General features: G+C 39.8%; 1 protein-coding gene across 4 annotated transcripts in view; it reads left to right on the top strand.

Moving 5' to 3' along the window:
- THSD7B (thrombospondin type 1 domain containing 7B) overlaps window positions 1-22,516 on the top strand; it is a 299,473-nt gene that overhangs the window by 53,989 nt on the left and 222,968 nt on the right. For all 4 annotated transcript variants that reach the window (XM_063161589.1, XM_063161588.1, XM_063161586.1 and 1 more), the window contains one exon: window positions 1,980-2,153. In XM_063161589.1, the coding sequence (XP_063017659.1) occupies window positions 2,015-2,153 (139 nt within the window). In that variant the 5' untranslated portion in view covers window positions 1,980-2,014. The remainder of the gene's footprint in view (window positions 1-1,979; window positions 2,154-22,516) is intronic.

Raw genomic sequence — 22,516 nt, 5'->3', positions numbered from 1 at the left:
CCTGATGGGCAAAAAATGCTGAATTGCAGGGTTTCTGAGGGCCCTTCTTCCCCACACCCCAGGACTTCACTGCTGCATTGGGTTTCCGAATGATGCTCGAGATTTCTGGGCTTGTGTGCTTCCTATGAGGCCACTTGTGGTCTGTGCTACATCGCCTGGGTGCTGGGACTTGGTGGATGCATTCTGAATTAAATGTGAATTCTGAATAAAATTAACCCAAAAGACATAAGCAAAGCATAAATGTGGTCCCTTGCCCACGTTAATTGGTCAGGTTGGTGGGTTTTTAGCTTGTACACGAGATGCTGTTCATCTGAAATGCAGGAATGAGCTAAACCAGATAACAGATATTACATTGTATCTCCCACTGTAGTTAGTCAATATCTGATTAAATGTAATTGCATGAATTTATCATGATAGAAACTGTTTCAAAGTAATTTGAATACAGCCTGGAATTAAAAGCTCTACTGTATATTCAGTATGTACAATTTCCAGATTTATCTTCAGTTTCTTATCAAGAACGATGCTGTGTATTATGTGCTATGACAATGTTGCTTTTCATAAGGTTAGCAATGTAATAGAATTTTCTGGTCTGAACCTCTAATAACTGATAATTTTAATGAAAATCACCAAGATTATGCCCGTGAAGACAAATCTTGAAGACAGGTATTATCTCCATCCTTATGCAAGTAGAGATGTGACATTTTTACCTATAAAAGTAGGATTAATCACTAATAACTAGAACTATGTGGAGAATTTAAGTATGGTATAAATACACGGTATAAATACAAAAGCTGTTGCATCAGAAAAATTAATATAAATTAATGTAAATTTACATCAGAAACTTGTTTGTTGTGGAAGTACTATGAATGTTTTTTGAGATTTCTAAATTGTTCCCACCTGAATGTGGATGAATCCAAAATAACTTCAAAGTCAAGTAAAGTCTGCCTAAGTGTCTAGTTGGTCATCTTGTGGAATGAGAGACACAAAGATTGGAACTACTGGACTGAATAGGAATTTTAAGATCTTGTTTTATTGTGTGAGTTTCTCAATCTCTGCTGTTTGGAGCTTTTCTGTGGTGTATAAACGATGTGGGTGTTTGCTGAAGTTGGCATTTAGGAGTTGGTCTCCTGCTTTGTACGGGAGACCCAGAGGAGCATTCCTCCTTGCTTCCAGCACCACTCAGTGATTATCTTAATGAATTGTGTGGTGTAAAACTGCTGCAGCAGCAGGACTGGATCCACTCCAGTCTCGCTCACAATGTGCCTCTGGTATTTGTCTGAAGTGTTGGGGAGCTTAATTAAAATCCCTTAGTCAGAGAGACCTCTCTGGAGTAATTGGTTGCTGACCTGGAGCTCAATGATCCAAAGGGACTTGAATAAGTGTCCCAAATTCCACAGAAATGCCTGTGTAGTGTCTGGTTTTCCCTCTCAAGCTGGTCCATCATGTGCTAACAAGCAACCCCTGCTTTTCCTGCTGCATTTCTGTAGTTGCTCTTGTGTATCCCATGTTTACACAAGAGTTAGGAGCTAAAACTCTTCCAGGCCTGGATCTTAAATGTAGGGCATGGATTTGGAGCTGAATTTTGTTCATGGAATCCCTTCTCACTTTGGTTTAGTCTGCCTGTATCAAGATAACATTCCTGCTAAAGCTAATAGAGAAAAGAAGGCACACACCACACGCTGCCCCTGGGTTCATTGCCATTTATTGGCACTGGCAGATTTCTTGCTAAGAGCCTGCTAGAAGCATTTACAGTGGCTTTGTAGGGTGGGATTGCAGGTCCTCTGGGAGCTGGCCCTTCCCTTCTCTCTTCCCTTCTTCCTTTTCTTTTCTCCCTCTCCAAGTGAAGCACTGTAACAGATTTGTCCTCATCAAATCCACAGTGGCCACCAGGTCACCCTTAGGCTGAGCCTGTTGCCTTGGTGGTCTAAATATTTTAACAAGCCTTCTCTTTTTGTTTTTTCTTTTGTTGTTAATTCTAGGACCAAAGAATACAAGAGACTGAATTATCTGAATTATGCTTCTACCACAGAACTGGGTTTCTCCTCATTGGGCATGGCAGAGCCTGGGGAAGCCCTTCCTTTTGTTTGTTTTCTTAATGTTGCAAACAGCTGATCTGCAAGCCAGGAGAGGTCACCAGTTTGTCTGGAAAACAGGTAGGAAACAGATATATTAGCTTCTCTACTAGATATTTGCTGTATTAAAGGATGACATGATTGTCCTTTCTGTTTTGCTTCAATAATAAGTTTTAAAAGTCTGATAATGTCTTCTGTTCTAATTTTTTTTGATTCTGAAAAATAGGAAGTTAATTTGTGTTTGACATTAGTAATCTACATGTCTGTTGCAATTATCCACCCAGAGCATAATTCTAGACTCCTTAATGCTTTTCATCTTAGAGTATTTTTACTAGATTATTATCCTAATAATGCTTTCTTTGAAATATTTAATAATTTGCTTTTAATTTTTGTATGCAAGAGGCACACCAGCATCTCTAAGGATGAACTGAGTCAGAAGCCCATGCTGTTGGTCGATCTATTTGTAATTCCATTGGTGTATGAATTATTTCTGTCCCTCAGTCAGGCTGGATACATGCAGTGATTGAATGTGTACAAGGCTGGAAAGCTGTGAAGATGCTTTGGTGCTGGAGTGGGTGGGTGGGAGGTGGGGTGGTACAGCTGCACAGGACCAAGCATGGTGTCTCAGATGTTTGCTTTGCAGCCCAACACACAACTGCAGAGAATGTTCACTGGAATGGAAAGATTGGTTAATTTGGGAAATGTTTACTTAAAGTGCTTAATCAAAAATACCCAACTGAACCAGAGGTTTCATTGCTCAGGATCCCTTTGAGGTTTGGCCTTTTGTGACTGAGCAACACAGCAATTAACTGTGATGGGAAATTAATTTCCCTCTTTTTTTGTGTTTTGTTTTGTTTTGGAGAGGTTCTTTGGTATTTTGGTTATTTATTTTTTAATTACATTTCTGTAGAAGGTAGTAGACTGAATTATTGGAATAATGAACAATTTTTCTAGGAGAACTGTTCTTCTGGTAGGATCAACTTGCCTGGTGTGGGAATGTGGGGAAGGGCTGGTGAAGTACAGCATGATACTGTAATAAAAAGACTTTTTCTTTACACTGTCTAGCATGTGAAATGAGGAGGAAATAAACAATGACTCTCTTTTCTCCAATTCACTGTTATTTACCTGATTTTTGAACAAACTTTGAAAGGTAGAGTTGTTTTCTTAAAGACAAATTAGAGCCTTCAGTGCTGTCTGTCTTCTCTTCAGTCATTAGGGCTGTGCATTGTAAATCATAAAACTTTAATTTGACTCCATGATTCCAGCTGAAAATAAGGAGCTTTCAATGCTTCAAAGGCATCTGGGGCAGATGTAATTAGAGCTAAGAAAATTTGGTGCCCAGGATTGTGTGGGCACCATGCTCTGAAAGCCCCACAATAGGATTGTTGTTAAGGCTCCTCTTCCAGATGCACAAGAAAATTATCAGTTCTTGTGACTCCCACAGTGCATTAAAAATATCTGATCTCTCGAGAGTCACTTTTAAAACTTTAAATCCTAGGAGTATTTTGATGTACTTTCTCTGCTTATGGGGTGGCATGAGGTAGAAAACAACCTTGACTGATATGTTTTTCAAATGAAAATACCTTTTCAGTTCCAGCTAAATGCATTGTCCCAACTGAAGAAAAAAGATTTTTCTCCAATATTTGTAAACATTACCCCTCCCTCCCTTTTTTTCCCCACTGAAGTATTTTGTTGAAAGTTAGATAAAAGTTACATCTAAGCCCCAAATGTTTAGTTCCAGGTTGAAATGAATAGTATGTTCACCCAAAACATTTTGTTTTGCTGAGAAACTAAGTGTAATTTGTGAAGCTCCTGCAGTAGTAGTGAAACATCAGCATTTCTAAATCCTGAATCTTTTGTTTTTGTAGTTTTCCTGAGAAATAACAGAATGGGCAGTAAATGGCAGTCTGCTGTCAGGGGGGCATATGGGGCTTGATTTTGTAAACATTTTCATGCCTTACCTGAAAAGGTTTTTCACTATGATTAGTCACAAAGGTGTGTCTTCCAGAAGATTAAAAGGAAGTGTTTTGGGAAGAGAGGGGTGGTGACCTAAATGGAATAGGTGGATCTGGAGAGGTAGAAGAGTTAACATAACCCCTTGTGGTAAAATATTAATAATATCTCTGGCATATAGATCATGGACATCTTGACATATTGAGACCTGTGGCTTGTATAATAATTGTATAAAAAATCATCCGGTAGTTTGAGGATTTTGTGCCCAATACAAAATAATAAAAAGTTAATAAAAGCACAGCACAGTGAACCTAAAATTAAGTAACTTTTAAAATAAAAGCTGGGCAGATCCATTCCAATAGAAGGAAAACCTGCAGCTGCTGTCCTTTTTCTTAATAAAACAATCTGATGAGAAATGAACAGTCCATAATGGGAAAGGGGATGATCTGTTCTGTTTTTAAATCTTGAATTGTCTGTTGTAAGCATGGCAAGTTACTTACCTGCTGGGGAGAAATTCAACTTCTTATTGAAATGTCATGCTTTATAATTAAATAAGATTATGCTACTGAAAGCTCTGACTTTATGAAAATGAATTTTTATGTACTGAAATAAATTTTCCTAGCACACACAAATCCAGGGAGGCATCCTTAATATGGATGGGGCTGGGGAAAAGGAAAAAAAAAATCATATAATTGCTGCAGTTCATAATACAGACCTTGTTTCAGGTAAATCCTTGACACTGTCTAATGAAGACTTGTACATTTTCATTCTGGGCTTGGTGGTCTTTTTCTAGGAGAAAACAACAGTACTGAAATCACTGCATCCAAAAAATCCCCCAGGCTCTGAAATCATAAAACATGAAAATTTGGCAATGTGAGGTAATTTTATACATACTCTTCCCTCAGCTATTCAGAGGGCTATCACTTGCATGTTGCTTATTTGTGACCTGTCTTAAAGCCATTTATTTTGAGCTTTTGGCTTCTAGAAGTTACAAATTAATATCTCTATCCTGTGTCTTCTGGTTTCCAGACATTTCCTGTCAGATTCTCATTTAGGGGCCACTAAACATGAAAACAATAATCATATCAGCTAAATTACTCAGCAACATCAAATAGCTGAATAATTTTGTTGCACTTGCAAAATTTAATGGGACGTAAATTCTTTTAAATTGATAGAATTTAATGCAGTTGCCAATTAGCAATTTGAATATTTCACCATGTTAATTTTCTCCAACACTTGGAGTAGCACTAAGAGTTCCTGGAACTTCTGCAGTGCCAGTATGCCTATGCTTTAGTGATGGCCATTCAGGGCTTTAAAACTGTGTATAGAATAGTAACACATACATAGTCCACATCATAATTCTAGGTGTTTTTTTCTTTTTTTTTTTTTTTTTTTTTTTTTGGTGACTCTCTAAAAACTCCAAAATTTAGCTCCAAAATCACAATTAAGTGTAAGAAACAAGCTAATATTTTGAGTACTTTTCAGGAAGGGGCTGATAATTAGGATTACAAAGTGCTGGAGTGTCTCTTTCCAGAAACTCTTTTTGTAGCTCATGGACAGATTAGGCTCCCCTTCTCTGCTGGTGTCTTCAGCTCCTCCATAAACTACAGCCCAGGTATGTTCTGTTTCCCTCAAAATACAAACAGAATACAAGATATAAGGGACATAGCTCATAAAAGGCTATCAGAGCTAAAGCAATGACATGGGTTTATTTTTTAATGAGGGAAATACTGTAAAAAATGTTTTTTTCTAGATGGAAATGCCCTGATCTTTAGAAAAATGGTTCTTTAATAATGGTAGAAATGCTATCTATCATGGAAATAATCCTCTGTGTACTATGGAAGGGAAGGAGGGGATTGTTAGAAACCCAGATGTTGTGTCCCAGTGAGTTTTCCTGCTCTAGAAAAAAGGAATCATGATGGCTATTTAGCCCAGCAGGGACATGCTCCCTGATCTGAGTGGAAGAGCACTGAAAGTGAGGTATCAGACTGGGAAATGGGTTTGTAATGATTCTGATCACAGCAGAGAGATTTTTACCTGAGGAAGAAACCATTAAATGTCTGGAGTTCGTGGGCTTTTGGGAGCCAGGTGTGTGAGCTGTAAGTACTCCTGCCTGAGGTGAACATATGAAAACTTTAATTTTGGAGTTACCCCCTGTATTTGAAAGTCGTCCTTAAAATAGGGTTAGCAGATGGGTTTTGATCTTTAGTCGTTATTCAGAAACAATCCATAATGGAAAAGGGACAAAATGAACTTTTCAGAGAACGACTTCTAATGTGGAGGAACCTTTGAACCACCCGCGAGTGTGGGTGAGCTCGGCCCTGGCTATGATGAAAAAGGGCTTTTGTTCTCTGATAATACTGCCATAAAATGCCCTTTCTCAAGATGGTAATTTCATGAAGGTCAAGTGCTGGTTTGGAAGTGCCTTTGACCTTATGTCTTAAAAGACGAGCTTTTACCTACGTACACCAAATGTTAAAAGGAGTCCAGGTCTTGAAAGGACAGTAGAGCTCAAACCTGCTGAAAGGAGACTCAAAAATAGCTCTGCAACAAGTGAGGTATTCCAAAAGCTCGACCAAATGAGGAGTGATTATCCGTCCTAAATGAAATGGTTTCTTTGTTTGATGGGACAGCAGCTCATGAATGAAGCACAAGTCCTTTTTAGTGATCTTTGTGTGGTGTCTGGAAGGTTTGTGGTGTATCTGACTGATGCTTCCAAACTTCTCATTGTGTGGTAAACATTCTAATTGTGGCTTGTTCTTACACTGCCTTGGTGGATGGAGTTTTAAATGCTGAAACTTTGAAGTGGAAATTTAGCCTTGATTTAATCAAACTTTGTATGATTCAAAGGTTCTTCACTGTGCTAAGAGTGAACACAAGTGGTGCTCCTGGGTTACAGATTGTAGTCATGTAGTATTGACAGCAGAAGCAGTAAGTAGTTTTAAAAAAATCTATTATGTTCTGTTCTCAAAATAACCAGGACACTGCCATAAACCTGATAATGAAAAGTTGTTCTGAAATGAGAAATCTTGTTTTTACCTTTATTCATGGTCAGTTTATGCTTCTGTTCTGGAGCTGGACTACTCTTTAGTTTAAGTAATTCTTCTTTTGGTCATTGCTGCTAATGTATTTATGAATTGAGGATACCAAGCTTCTGGACCTCTGTGAGTAAACTTATTTCTTAGAACTGGTTGGTCAAATGAAATCTTTTATTAGCACTGCTCCTCAGAATTATATCAAATCTCAATTAAGATTTCACCTACTGATGTTTTACTGTATTTAATTGGAATTATAGATGTCTGGCTTAAAATATCTCAGAGTAATTTTTGAAAACAATGAACGGTTTTTGTAAAGAACAGTTTCATTTGAAGCAGTGTAGTTGTTTTTAATGTGTTGGCGCAGTTTCATTATGTAGCTGTTAAAAAAGTGATTTAAATAAAAAAGTAGTACTTTAGTTCTAAATTTGTCTAATATAATTACTTACAAATAATACTTTGTGAGACAGTATAAATTATGCTTCTATTTCTACCAAACATTAAAAAACAATAACATTTGAAGATTCAAAGGAAGTTGTTTTGCAAAATTTTGTTAGGAGCAAAATTTAAAATGCTGGTTGATATTAGTCACTGATATTTGAGATCCTTTAAGGGTGGCCTCAAAGCTAATGTCACATTTCCTCAGACAGAAATGCAGCTGTTTCAGATTGATAAATATTTGGTTTTCTTTCTTCTTTGCTCCTTACAATTTCCTATCCACATTTCCACCCTTCTGTTCCATGACTCTCAAAATTTTATTACATTTCGTTCTGCTGCTCCATCCATCCTAATTCCACTTCTGATATTGGTATCATCATCTGGTCTTATTTTCTCAACAGCTGAATCCAGCTTGTTTTGGGATTGTGGAGATGCACCTGTTGCCTTAATTTATGACCCTTTGCAGGGGTTGGTTAATTCATGGTTAGGTGGGTGAGACATTTCAAAGTTGGTGCAGACCTTGTGTCCTCAGCCAGGAAATACTGGGGAGTTTGGCAGAGAACAGGACCAGAAGAGTTCCATGAAGGCTGGAAAAGCTTTCTTGTGCTGGAACATCATTTTCCAGCCTGGTCTTTCCTCCACATGCTTGAGGTCTGCTTTTGGGTTGGATAAATGCCAGGGCAGCCCATGGCACTCCCACCTGGGTCCTGTCCTTATCCCACCAGGCTGGAAACCTCATGTGTGGGACGTGGATGAAGGACAGGGAGCCAGACAGCATCAGAGATGTTGGAATAGCTCCTGGAGGAGTTTGGATGCTGCTCAGAGATACAGGAATACTTAAACTTTTTTAAACTTTCCTTGTCTGTAAAGCTTGGCTTGTTTATTAGCTCTGGTTTCCCATGAGGAGCTGTGGACAGCAGAGGGAGGTTCTTGGTGGCCCTGCCTAAAGAAGGAATCCTTGGGTTATGATATTTTCCTAGAAAAGCACTCCGGCAAGCAGGATGGGCAGCACAGAGTACAATCCAACTAAAAAGGCAAGCAGAGGAGCAACTGAAAGAACCCAGAAATAAATGCAGAAATTAACACTTGATGTGCCTGGAGTAGGAGTGCTGAGCCTGGCTGTGGGCTGGCTGCCTTCAGGGGGGAGTTTTTGCAGCATGTGCCCAGTCATTTTGTTATTGTTGGGCGTGCAAAACTATTTCAGCAGGCCTTTTACAGTAAGGCTGCCTGCTTTTAGCAAACATCTTTGTCAACCAGCATCAGATGTTCAGTAGGTGGTGGTTTAAACTAGATTACACAGGAGATCCACACTAATCTTTTAATGTCCCTCTTCTCTTCTTGAGAATAATGGTTTTTGAGAAGAAGGTGCTTTCTTCTGTTTTTTTGTTGGTATTGGGAAAAGTATGTTAGGCTTCTCATCCTTTTCTTTCCTCAATTGTTACTATGGGAACAGAGCTGGGGGTCACAGGGGAAAATCTGCAAAAGTGGTTTCTTTTAAATAGTTCATTAAAAAAAAAAAGATAGCTTCTTATTGGAATTGTGGTACTTTTCATTCAACTTTGTTGGATTGTATTGTTGTACATATTTCAGTCACAAAAGAAGCACAGTGAGTGGCAAGAAAAACAGATTGGGATATTTCTGTAGTTTTTCCTTGGGGTTAATTTTTTTTTTAATTGAATGCAGCTGTTGGAAAGATTTCTGTTGTTATGTATAGGTGGAGCATTAAAAATGTATGATCACATTTTCAGCCTGTTTTAGTGGAGTACTAGATTTAATTACTTTGTTGCCCTTGTTCAGAACCCTGCAGGTTTTTTTTAAATAAGTATATCTTAAGGGTTTTACTTTGCCACTTAGCTGAATGGCTTCAGTATATAAGGGTAATCACATCCTCATTCAGCTCTTGTGTTGAGCACAATTGTGGTGAAAATAACACAAAATTGTATTAGAAATCCCTAAAATACACGTTGTTCTCAGTATACAAGTTATGCTGCTGACTCTTTCTAGGGACTCTTCATGAGGTTTGGGAAGTCTGCCCTCTGATACCCTTATTCCCTAGATATTTCTTTTCTTCTGCTGCTGTTTTTGAGAATAATCCTGCCATTATAATTTTATTCATTTTTCTTTTCTTTCCAAAAAGAAATAAAAATTACTTTGCATTCTTTCTTAGTTTCCAAAAATGTGGATGGCAAAAGCCAGGAACATGAAATAGAGAAATTGGAAGGGATATTTCATGATAATCCAGGTTATTTCCATAGTCTTGACATTGTTTAATTCAATCGCCCTCAGCCAGTGGATAGATATGATGAAATAACCACTTAATTCAGGAGTTTTGAATGTCATAGCTTCAGTTTGCCTGGACTGAGACCAGTCTAAGAGCAGGGTGTGATTCCAGAGGCACTGTCTGGTCTCTGTCTCTGCAGAATTCTGCAGTTCCTTCTTCCAGAGCCCTTTTAAAGCTCGTGCTTGGATGTGTCTCCGTGTAGTGCCTGCGTGTAATAGTGATTTAGGATTATAGAGCTAAGTTTGGAAAAGCATGTTAAACCCTCATTATAGTGGTTCTAAACACATTGGTTCTGTGTGCTGGGGGTGAGTTGTAGACAGTTGCTGAAGCAGATCCAGCTTTTGTGTGGCATGTCCTGCAAGGCCAGCCATGAAAAATCACTTTTCAAATGAGAACTTAATAAAAACTTTCCTGCTCTGAACGCTGAGCCCTGCTCCCCGTGCGATTAGTGGTTTCATTTCTTTCCCAGCAGTTGGGTAATGATTATGGCTCCAGATGCTGCAGCAGTGATAAAGAGAGTGATTAATTTCACTTGAAAGGGCATATGTTCAAAGAGGAGCCAGCCCAGGCTGCGGAGCGCGTGTGCCCTGGTACCCAGCAGATGCAGGGACAGCACCAGGCTCCCTCCCTGTCACCTTCAGCCACACATTTGCTGTTGGTTGTGAGATTATTTTCCCAGGGTGTGTTTAGAAGCCCTGCACAGCTCTGTGAAGCAGTGCTGTCAGATTTGCAGCTTTGGGGAGGGGCTGATGTCACCAGCACAGCCCCAGGGCTGTGTTCATACCCTGCACAGAATTAAGTGGTAATGAAGGGTTCGTGTTCCCTGGCTTAGTCAACAGCAGCTTTAAAGGTGTTCCTACGCTTCATTTGCAAGAATAGTTCACGCTGTATGCCTCTGAAAAATTCTGACATTTAAAGCATTATATTTTCAATATGCTTAAAAATTAAATGTGGAAGGTAGATATTTCTTTTAGTCTCTATCAGGACTTTTTTGATCCATTGAATAAGTCAACAGAAATATGAAACATGACTGGGCGTGCCACCCATGGGGTTAAATCCAGGGGACATCTGGTGTTTGTGTTACCACCTGAAATTTTTCACTGTTTAGTGTCTTTTTGGGTTTATTCTGTCCCCCCTGAGATCCAGAGACCTTCAAATTTCAATAGTGTAATAATATCCACCTACATGTGAGGCATGTTTTACTTCTCTACATGGTGACATTTATAATCATAACTTTCACAGGTTTGAAACTGCTGAAGGGAAAACTTCAGTACTTGTGACATCTTTAACATCTTTTGACCCATTAGTTACATTTATATCACTCATCTGCTTCTAAGCAAAATAAACACTTTTCTTCTATCTGTTGAAGTGGAAATGCTGCATAGAGAAAAAATTATTTCTATACTTTAAATGTTCTATGCATTCAATAGATTTTGGTGTGTATTAGCTGCAGAGTTTTGAAGCAGCTGTCTGGATGGGGTACAGAAATAGAGTTTTTACAGACAAGGATTAAAAGGAAGCTTTATGGATTAAACACCAGAAACTTTCTGGAAGTTCTGTTATTAACTATAGCTCATAAGGTAGCACTCATGTTTTTATTGTCATTCCCTTAATATTCTTGGTTGCATTAATAAAATAATTCTGTATCCAAGCAGAAGTGAAAATGAATTTCAGTGAATTGTTTGCAGCTCTGTGTATTAAATGCATATGGTGTATCACTAGAATAACTTCTCTAAACTTCAGTATTTTCAGTTAAACTAACTCAGTACATCTGTTTTTCAATTGGCATTAAATATTTCATAACTTCTGTGTAGCTGTATCTTGACTTGAAATGTTCTTAGTGTGAAATTTGTGATTCTGCAGATTGGAGGTTGTGTCTGCATTTAACAGGAGGCTCACTTGGATTCATGTTGAAGTTGTAAAAATCTGATAATGAGGGTTTATCCAAACTGTTAACTGTTATTGATCCCACTTTTCTCTTAAGGAAATACCAATTCTCTATCTTCTGCATTCCTCTGCAAAATGCCAAGATGATCTTGCTTTTAGGATTGTCCCCAAACAATTTTAAACACGAGAAAATGTGCAAAACGACCTTCCCCAAACCCTGAGTACATCCTTGCCTGCACAGCACTGGGAAAATTATCCATGTGTCTGAGTTTTAAGTACGTTGCCTAGATGTCAGTGCCTGTGTGTGTTTGTGTTTATTTTAATTTTTGCCTGTGTTTTATGTCACCCGTGTATAATTACAGCATTGCCACCCAGCCAGGGGCACTGGCATGGTGGCAGAAATAGAAACAGAGCTGCAATGTTTCGAGAAGGCTGGGGATGGATCAAATGAGAGACAGGGAAGTCAGAGTAAATGATGACAGTAATGTTATTGTGCCCTAAGGGTCTTGCAAAGTACAGTACTTAAAACCCAATTTTTTGCTTTGTAGATAAGTGAGCGTGTCTCGGTTAAATCAATATACGTGTGCAATAGATGATAAAACTTGGTATTACATACCTCCTTTGATATTTTTCATACTTAGTGCTTTAAAGGTAGCATTATATTTATGTTCAGAACACTCCAAAGTACTTTTTGCCTTTTGTTATGAGATTTCTAACATGTTGCTTGGTTTAGTAATGGGAGCTCAGGCAGCCTGAAATTGTCACTCTCATGTTGGGTGTTTATTGATGGTTAATTGATGGCTGACCTTTGCCAGGACTCTCTTCAAAGAGCAGGGAGTGATACCAGGGGATAGTAAATCATGGAAACTGAAAAGCAAGTGAGAAAAGGTAATTCTATGCAGTTACATTTAAATTTTGAACTGTTTTTTTTAGATAAAAACAAAGGTTAAAATCAAACAACTCCTCACCCCCACTGTTTTTCCCATAGATATTTCAATGTGTTCTGATATAAAAAAGAAAGTTTTACTTACTCTTCTTCTTCACTGTGATTTACTTGTCCTTGATGGATTTTTTTTTTTTTAAATGGATGAGCCAGCTTTCAAAGTCTTGAGAATGATTTAATTATTACAGCACACAGAGCCCCAAATCAGATTTAAGGTTTTTTTGATATAGTTTATGGAATAAACCAGCAAACAGATGCAGAGGATGGAAAGCTGCTGGTACTCAAATCAACTAGATGATTCTGCAGGCAGAAGATTCCCCGTAGACCTTAGCTGAAAGGTCAGGAGGCAACCTCAGTGTGTGCCATTTAATCCAATGTCATTGGGATAAATGTGTTGTAACTGTGTGTCTGTGGTGTATCAGGAGCTAAGGAACTGGTAAAACTCACAGTGTTCTGACTATATTGCCAAATAAAGCTGTGCTACATTCAATAAAGCAATTACATAAAAGGCATTATAGTCAGCTTCAGTTCCAATACCAGCAGCATGATCAATCATTTTCAATCCAAGGGATGGTCTAATCGCTTTTCATTGCTGCTTTGAAAGGTTACAATACTCAGTTATCTTGCAGCTGGGCAACCTTTTCATGTTTGCTTCATGGAGGATTTTATAAATGTTCTTTCTTTTACTCTCAGTGTTTTGGTATGGCCTGTTTAAGTGAGAGTTTAAAAATTTCCTTAACCTTTCTGTGGAGGGATAGAATGTAAGAAAATAGTGCAGAAGGTGGCCTCACACCTGAGGAGCTGCAGCTGCACTAATCACCAAAGATTAGGAACAGGCCTGCCCTTAATGGGCCACAGCTGTGTCCAATAAGATGAGTGCTACAAAAGGGTTAGCTGGGTGAGACAACAGTTGGAGTTTGTTGGCTGTGCTGTGAGGAGCTGACCATGAGAAATCACCAAGAAGGTACGAGAGCTTTGCAATAAGATAGCAACTCCTTTCCTCATCCCAATAACTTTTTACAGTTCTTAAACTTTTTTGGAGTAGAAGACCGAATTGTCATGATCAACAAACATTTTTTTTTTTTTTCAATCTGTTTATGAAATTCCCTTTTTTTTCTCCTGGTGCTGGTGTTGTCACTTCTCTTTCAGTGGAATAAGCATCCTGCATAAGTAATCTCATCTGGCTTCATCCCGTGCTTGCTGCTGTGCAGTTCAAGGACTTCTCTCCCCTTGGCACAGTCCAGCCTGGGACTCAGGCTGGCTGGTTGTGGTTCAGGGTCATTCCTGTCACCAGGAATTGTTTCCCTCTCTCTGTCTCCCCTCTCCTCTGCTTTGCTCCCAGCAGCATGGGCAGCGCTCTGCAGGCTCTGTTACTGATCCCTGCCTGTGGGTATTAATGGATCCCACCTGGGAAACACTATTGAATTCCTTCCTTAATCAGCTAATTTGGGAAGTAGTTAAGGACAATTGGGTTATCATCATTAGGGCAGTGCTAGTGAGCTGATACTTCAGTGCAAAGACACGAGAGAATGGGGAAAAGATTTCCATCAAGCTTTGCTTTTGCTTCACCTCTCAAAGGTAACAGATGTTGGACTGATAAAGTGACAGATTTTTCAACTTATTAACTTTTTACCTTTTGTTTTTTGTTTCCCCAGAAGCCTAGATACTTTGTGAAAGACCCTTTTTTTTCAGGTCTTGTGGAACCAATTCTAGCCAATACTTTTCTTTGCCACTTAGAAGTATTACTCACAATGCAAAAGATTAATTTTTAAGCAAAAGGATACCTCCTTTTCTTAGAGACATACCTGAATAATAGTTACTTGAATTACTGTACCCTGGATGCTGCTTGTTGGCCCATAAATTTGTTCCCTCCCTAGACCAGTAAAATGAATGTATTTTGCATGAATGAGAGCTGAAAGGTCTGTAGCATTTTAGTTGTTTTTTCCCATGTAAATAGCACTTGAAGCAGCTGGAAAATTTTAGCTTAAGAATAAATTGTCAGAGATTTGTTCCTTTTTATGTCTTTGGTATTGGCAAAGCTGTCTTGTCTGTTAATGTATTGCTGATGGATTTTTCATTTATTTATTCACTAAATCCTAGCAGTTTCCTTATGCCCAACTCAAATACACATTTTGGTGCCAGAAACTGGTTCTTTTGTGCTATGGACACACAGACAGGTGTTCTGTTCTCCTTATTTCTAGGTAGCTGTTAACATGTGCAAGATACATACATCTGAATGAATGTCTGGTGTATTTTTATTTTTACTTTTTATCAGAACAAATTTATTCAGCCTGACTACTATATGCATTGAGCACTGACAGCTGCATGGAGGTGCCATAGGATGTCACAGGAATCTGCTGATTGTCAATGTCATGCATTATTCTGGATTTTTTTATTTTGTTCTTGTTGAACTAGGCTGGTGAATGCCATATGTATAATTTCTTAGCTTTTCCATAAAACCATTCTAGTATCTTTCTGGAGACTCTGTTGATAAACCTTCCCTTAAGCTTACATACAAATTAAATGTGAGAGCCTGCGGCTAAAAGAAGTTGCTCCAAGGCAATGATTCACAAGGATGAAAAATCAATAAAAGTTTCATTAAGAAAAGGGAAGGAAGTTTAGACAGGCTCTTTGCTTTGCTTTCCTGTGAGAAGCAGAGGGAGAAACCATTTTATTCAGCTTTATTCTTAGAAACAGGGATCCCAATGTGTATGGGGCTATTTTGGAGGGTGCTGCAAGTGGAATTATCCTCTGGAGAAGCTTCCTTGGCCGGTGGCTGGGCACCTGTTCAGGTGGGTGTATTTCTGCAGGAGGCTGCAGCACAGAACTGCTGCCACAGGGAGATGTGTCCTCATCCCCACTCCTCATGGGTCAGGTCACATCGCGCTGCTGGAGGAGCCCATTTGAAGCCTGGTGTGAGGGAAGCTGCATTTCCCCCTATGTTTGGGAGGATGCTCTGTTGAATCAGCAGTGTGCAGCACCGAGAGGGTGAGCAGTGGGAGGGCAGGAGGGGCAGAGGGAGCTGGGGCTGAGGTGTGCGCGCCAGCTCTGGCACAGGCACCTGCTGGGGCTGTGCGTGGGAGCTCCTCCCTGCTGGAGTGTTGTCTTGTGGAAGCTGGACTTCTATAGCAACCATATTTCCCTGTCATAACTCTCAATCTTTGTTGTTTTTTTAGTTCTGCTATTAAAACTTGGTGATGACACATGTTAGCAGTCTCCCGGCGACGTTCGGCAGTTGTACATCTGTTTGTTTTCATTAAATACTGTTTTTTGAAAAGTTTAAGGGCTGATCCGATTAAAACACAGTTAGGATGGAAAAGCTGGCGAGGTTCTCGCAGCCAAGAGCGAATTTATTTCTCCAATCTTGTTTAAAAAAGCAGGAATGCTGGCAGGGTTGAGTAGTAAATGTGAGCTGTACATCTTGTTCAGTGAGCTTTTTCTGGATGCCTTGTGTGAACCCAGCAAGGGAGTTAAGTGAAACACACGTGACTGAGGCTCTGACAGGGTTGTGGTGATGGATTAAAATCAGATGAGTGAAGCTGCTGCCACCCCAGACCATCTGCCCCGCTCTTTGTTGTGCATCCCAGAACAGCAATATTTGGTCTGTTCATGAATCAGCTTTTATAAAGCAGAATTTAGCCTGGAATTTTAAAGTCATCTGAACTGGGGCTGGTTTGCTTTAATATGCTTCTCCTAAATGGTTTTGGGGAGCTTTCAGACTGGCCCAGCTGTTTGACAAGGCATGCTAAAAATGTTGTGTGTATTTCTGACCTGGGTAACATGCTTGTGCTGCTCCCTCACTTCTCCCTGCTCTGTTGCTCTGTGGAAGTGCAAATGTGCACATTTATGTGATTTCTTTGCTCTGTGTCAGGTCCACAGCCCCTGAGTGTCCCTGTGCCAGCACTGCCTACCCTGGGGGTCAGCACAAATGCTGCTCTCAGGCTAAAGTTTTCTCAATCTACACTTGTTCACCATTCCAATCCCATGGAACCTCTGTGCACATTTGTAAATATTATACCTTAAGAGCAAGCTGATATTTTTTGCTTAAATATTTGTCTGAAAATGTGCAGTGATTGCCCAACTTGCATCTTCACCTGACCTGTAATTTGAGGAGAAGTTGCTTGGTTTTAGAGCAGAATTGTATCAAAGTTGATTAGCTGGATCAAAAGTGGTGTATCACAAAGTGATGCTGGGTTGTGTTGAAAGCAGTAAACAGGAATAAACAAGTGTATGGGCTGGAAATCCCCTGCCTGCAAGTGCCATGGGCTCCAGGGCGACCTGTTCACCTTTTCCAGGTTTTGAACAGTGGCAAATGAACAGATTGGATCAGATCTTGTTTCAGCATCGTCTGTTTCCACAGCTGAAGCTCCCATATGATCAGATCCTATAAATTATTTAAGACACAGAAGCTGTGTAACCAGAGTCTCCCATAAAGGTTAAGGCTCCATCTGTTCTGCCAACCTCCAGGACTGTGCATTTCATGCCATTATCTCTATTGCTGGGTGGCATTAGGAGAGTCAGGAACATTCAAACCTTGCTTCCTATTTGCTGCACAGCACTGAAAGCCTCACTGCATTAGCACCATGCACCTGAGGTGCTCTTGGCCCATCTTCATCCTCAGTCAGTGAGAAAGGAGCTGAACTGGGCTGTGCACAGGACCAAGAGATCTGAGAGGTTCTTGTAAAAAAAAATAAATAGGAAAACCCCCCCAAAAATCCAGTCTTTTGTGTTACTCTTGCATATAATCTGTCTTGTTTAAAAAATGCTTTCAGTTTAAAATCTTACAGCTAATCAGTATTTCAGTGATTCTGTTCAGAAATGAGAGCAGCAGTATGTTTCCCATATATCACCACCAAATGAAATGATTCCATGTGCAAGTGATGAGGAGGATAAGAATGGAGTTTTGGAAATTGAAACTCCTTTTCCAAGTTTCTTCCTTTCAAAGAGCAGGAATTGAGTTTCTGAAAAGCTCCCTGCATTTTGCTTTGTGATATTAAAATGAAATATTGGCATTGTTTTCTGGTTTCTCCTCCAATCCAGGTGATGTGTATATTCCTAGGTAGTTTATTCTGCATATATATATATATAAAATCCTCAGAGAAATGTATGTTCTTAAAATGAGCATAGCTTGAGGTACAGGCAAAGGAGTCATTGCAACTATCACAGCTGTTTAGACTGAAATTATGGGAATGAGGAAGGATGAAGTTTGGTCTCATGGAGGAAGATGACAAACTTCTAAAGCTTAATTTTCAGAGCTTCGTTTTCTACTCTTCAGGTTATTGTAACCCTTCCTGGAGTCTCTTTCTTAAAGCTGGATGATTTCCTTTCAGTTGGAAACCAGGTGGGATTGTAGATAAAATATCTTCTGGGTAGCTCCTGTATAATTTTTCTAAGTATAATAATTATGTTTCAGTCTTGTATTCTTCTGATGCAAAACCAAACCCCAGGTAGTGTTCCAGCTTTTTTTCTGTGAAAATATAAAGCTTTAACAGGCATGGTGGTGACAGCTGCCTGGTACCTGTGATGTTACTGGTTGTTAGAAATTGTGTTAATGGCCTCTGTTCTGGGGAAGTTTATAGCTCAGTTTTGGGAGAGGTGGAGAACAACCAAAGCTAAATAAAGTAAGTTGTTTTCTTTTTTTTTTTTCTTCCTAATTTGAGAAGATTTTGTGGCAGATTATGTTTGGCAGACTGGTCTGGCCTCATCCAAAGCTTTTTTTTTGTGTGTGTGACAGCTCAAAAGTGGAATGATTTAGACCCCCTTACTGTCATATATTAGAGCTCAGCATTTTGCAGCTACTGAAGACAGATCAGACAGAGCTGGTGTGCTTGGGTGGAGAGCTCAGGTGGGAATTTATGTGGTTGCAGCAGCACAGGCAGTGTGGATCTCTGGAGAAATCCTGTTTGTGTTTTCTGTGGAGACCCTGCTGGGGTGGCCAGGGAATTGGCACCATGCCTGGCATCTCTGAGCTCTGGTCCTGGAATGTGTTTGGGCTGGGCTGTGGTGAGAGCCCAGGAGCTGTGCAGCACTTTCAGGGGGTGTCCCAGGTGTGCACCCCTACTGCAGAGTGGGTGAGACACTCAGTCTGCATCAAGGATTTATCTCAGAGCTGAAAAACAAAATCAGGAAGAGGCAGTTAAATCTCTCTTTATGCTTTCTGACTTTATGGGATTTCTTCATTCTGTGCCATGACTGAGGTTTTTTGAGCTGAATGCTGAAAATATAACAGAACATAAAAGCCCATGAATTTAACAGAAGGTAGAAAGGCCATAGAATAAATAAATACATTTACTTTCCAGGAAATACCTCAGCCAGGAATTTCTCTTCGTTCAGGTTGGGCTCCACCTTCTCTAGCATGTAAACTCCTGGGGATCTTGTTTCCAGAAAGAGATCTCTCCTAGATGGCTTTGGTGGCTCCTTGGAAGGGAATTAACTACTCAGGGCAGGTGGGCACCCTTCCTAATTTTAATGCAATCATTTAGCTTCTTGATACTTTTAAAGGAAGGGAAAGAGTGAGAGTGGCCTAGAGCTGCCATCTCTTTTCTCTCTCTTGCCCCTGCACTGCCTGTTTTGTGTGGACCTGTCCTGTCCCTGTGCAGCTTTGCATCCATCAGGGAAAGAGGAAAAAGAAAAGGTGAAATGAAGGTTAGTGGTTGTGTAGGACACACTGTGCTGAGGGCTCTGATGGAGGGGGAAGAAGGATGTTTGCCAGCAGGTTACTGTGCTCAGGGTCATCAATAAAAGGAATTGTAATTGTCACTTTTCTTTTACAATACTTTCCCTTGGATTGTTTTTCTCTGAATTCGTAGCTGTGACAACAAATGCTGTTTATGGGGACCAGTCAGCAGAGAGTTAAACTCTGGTAAATGGTCTATAGTTCACTTAGGCTTAGCAGAATTGCAGGAAAATAGAATTTACAGGAGAAAACGAACAATAAAATCCAACATAACAAATTGGGAGTTGCTAGCTGCTGCTGTTGTGCAGGCATCCTCCTGCACTGTGACCTGCCAGGTGTTCTTTGTGCTGCTGTGAGTACCTGTCTCTCTGGAGGGAAAACAATTGAATGAACAGACTGAGACAGAAGAGAATATCTGTGCTTTTAATAGTTTAGACAGGCCTCTGCTTATTCTTAGATAAATTCTTTAATGGAAGAAATAACAAATTTGATATTAAAATGCATCAGCTGCCCAAAACCACAGTGGGCTTTCATGTATCTGAAGAGCAATCAAGCTTACCTGAAGTCAACATGGCATTATTTTTGCTCATGCAAAGATGTTTTGCTCCCTCTAAAATACTTTTCTCCCTGGCCAGTCCTCAAACTGATCAGTAATTTCCTTCAAGGGGCTGAATTAGCGATAAAATGTTTGTGAGTACACATTTTGTGGAGCATATTGTTTCTCAATTTGTCAGAAAGAGGGGCAGGGAAGGCTGTGACACCTTCCTGCTGCAGCAAGGAGCTGCTCACATAATCCAACATGAATCAAATCAGGATCAAAGCACTTCATTGATTTGTTAATGGGACGTAATTAACCAGCAAGCAGTGAACTGTATGTTCAGGGCCAGTATCAGTAATGCACCAGCTGAGCTGCAGTACAAGAGGTTTAATATCACTTTATAAACACCTTTCAAGTTATAATCCCCAAAAGTTTCTAATCACCATCCCAGCTCCTGGTTGTGGGTGGGGTCTTCTCCCACAGATGATGTGGATGTGCCCTGTGCTATCTGCCTCCCACAGCTCTCTCCTCTGCTATAAGAAGGAAAATCATGCCTTTTAAAAATACTTTTCAGGGAGATTTCTTTCTTTGTTTCAGAGGTCCATGTAATTCTTTGGCTGCTGGTTTATGGTCATCCTCTTCAGTGCTGGACAGGCACCTTTTTTGGCAGTTTTGGGTGCTCACAGTGCCATACAAAACTCTGATAAACTACATCTTGGAGTGGCTCTTGGAACTGCTTTTTCTGCAGACAATATTGAAATCCCAGCCTTGGGATTACCTTAACTTAATGTACTAAGCAATGTGATACAGCTGTGGCTGCTCATCTCCCCACTTATCTCCATTGGCTTTGCAGCTGCATCCATTTCTGTTATTTGCTAAGTGGCTTTTCCATTTATAAGGGGATTCAAGAATAGATGAGAAAACACTTGCAGTTTTTTGCTGTATTATACCTCGCTGTAAGAGACCAAATACCATTTTCATTTTAACAAAGAATACTTACTCATGTCCATAGCTGGCTTCCTCTGGGTAAATAGGCAGTTTGTCTGTAGTAATTTCAGAGTGATGGAGCACTCAGATAAATTTTTGGTATTTTGTTTAGTTCAGCTGATGTAATCTCCAGTCTCTCACTCAGTTTTAAACCAAAATATTATTCTGGATATCAGTTTATATTTCTGGCTTATTAAAGAAACAGAACATTTCTTGGCAGGCTATTGATCTGTTGCCAATTTACCTTTTATTCCCCTTTTATTCTCCACATTCACAGTGCAGCAGAGTTCTGTGTTTAGAGTTGTTGCTGATGGGAAGGAAGTGTGGCACTGAAACTCTCACAGTGTCTTGCCAGTTCTGCACTTTGTGCACTGCCAAGGCTCTTTGAAACATCAGAAACAATGGTAGGAATAAAATATATTTTAAAAAAGCTCTTGGTGCAGGGCTGCTTGTGGTTTCCAAGAATAAATGTGTGGAGCAGAGGCTGCAATCAGGGCACTGCTCAGGAATATCTGGTATCTGTGTGTGTTCTGGCCACTGGGGTGTCCTTCAGGGCACAGTGGAACCAAAGTGTTCGATCCAGGGCAGGGAAGGGATGGCTCAATGTCTGAGGGATGGGGTGAGCTTGTCTAATGGTGACTCTACAGGACCCAGGAGGCACTTAATCATATTGTTGGCAGCATTCCTTTGGCTCCTGATATTCTTGAAACCTCATCTGTTTCTTAGCCTTCATTCTAACCAGCTTGCCCATCTTTTTCTTTACTATTGTGCTAAGTTGTAAAGGCTAATCTGTGTTAATTTTTTGATCATTTACATCTCTTGTAAAGATTTTGTTCTATTTGATTTGGAACAAAATTGTTTCACATGTATAGACATCACCCTTTTAACAACAGTGCAAATAGATATTGAGTTGATAGGCACTTCAGTTCTTTTACTTATGATTTTGCAATTAAGTCAGAACTACTCATAAAGCATAGGCTACTGCTGTGTTGTGGTTTCCTTCTAGTCTTCTGGTGCAAATACCAGTAGCTGAGGCTCTCCTGGTAAATATCCAACCCCAAAATCTGTGGAAGAGATATCTGAAATATTTAATCCAATTACCGAGTTTTTAAAGAAATATTTTACAGGCAATTAACCATGACTACCAGTAATTTTTTGAAGTGTTATGTTGTTTTGACTGCATACCTAATGATGTTTTAATAGATGTCAACTCCTATGCAAATACAAGAATTAGAGACGAGGGTGGATTTTTCAACAGCACAAAGGATAATTGGGTGTCTGACTCATATCAAAAGTTAATACAAGTTGAGTGCCAGGCCCTTTTTGTGCCACTGACTACCTCACACAGAAACATAACTAGTCAGTGCTCCCACTATATGACCCTGGAGCAGTTATGTGTTCATTTAAGATTAATTTCTATTTTGGTTTTCTGGCATTTTTCAAAGTTAAATGTGCATGAGTCGGCTGAAGTGAGTGACACTTGTGTGTGTGTGTGGAGTAGGATGTGTCCTGTGGGTGTTGGCTGGGGGTGATGGGTACACTCAGTACTGCCAAGGTGCTTCTCCAATCCTTGTTGGGAGTGTCAGCTTGAAGACATAGTCTTGGTAGCTCCTCTCAGCTAACTTCAGGCTTTTCATTGAAGGCTGAACATGTTGATAGCCAGGTGTGTCAAAACTGATCAGCTGCAGAATTGCTATTTGTGTGTG

The sequence above is a fragment of the Melospiza melodia genome, chromosome 8 (genome assembly GCF_035770615.1).
Source record: "Melospiza melodia melodia isolate bMelMel2 chromosome 8, bMelMel2.pri, whole genome shotgun sequence".
Classification (NCBI taxonomy): Eukaryota; Metazoa; Chordata; class Aves; order Passeriformes; family Passerellidae; genus Melospiza; species Melospiza melodia.
Note: the sequence above shows the minus strand (reverse complement) of the source record. Positions and strands in the feature narration are given on the sequence as shown.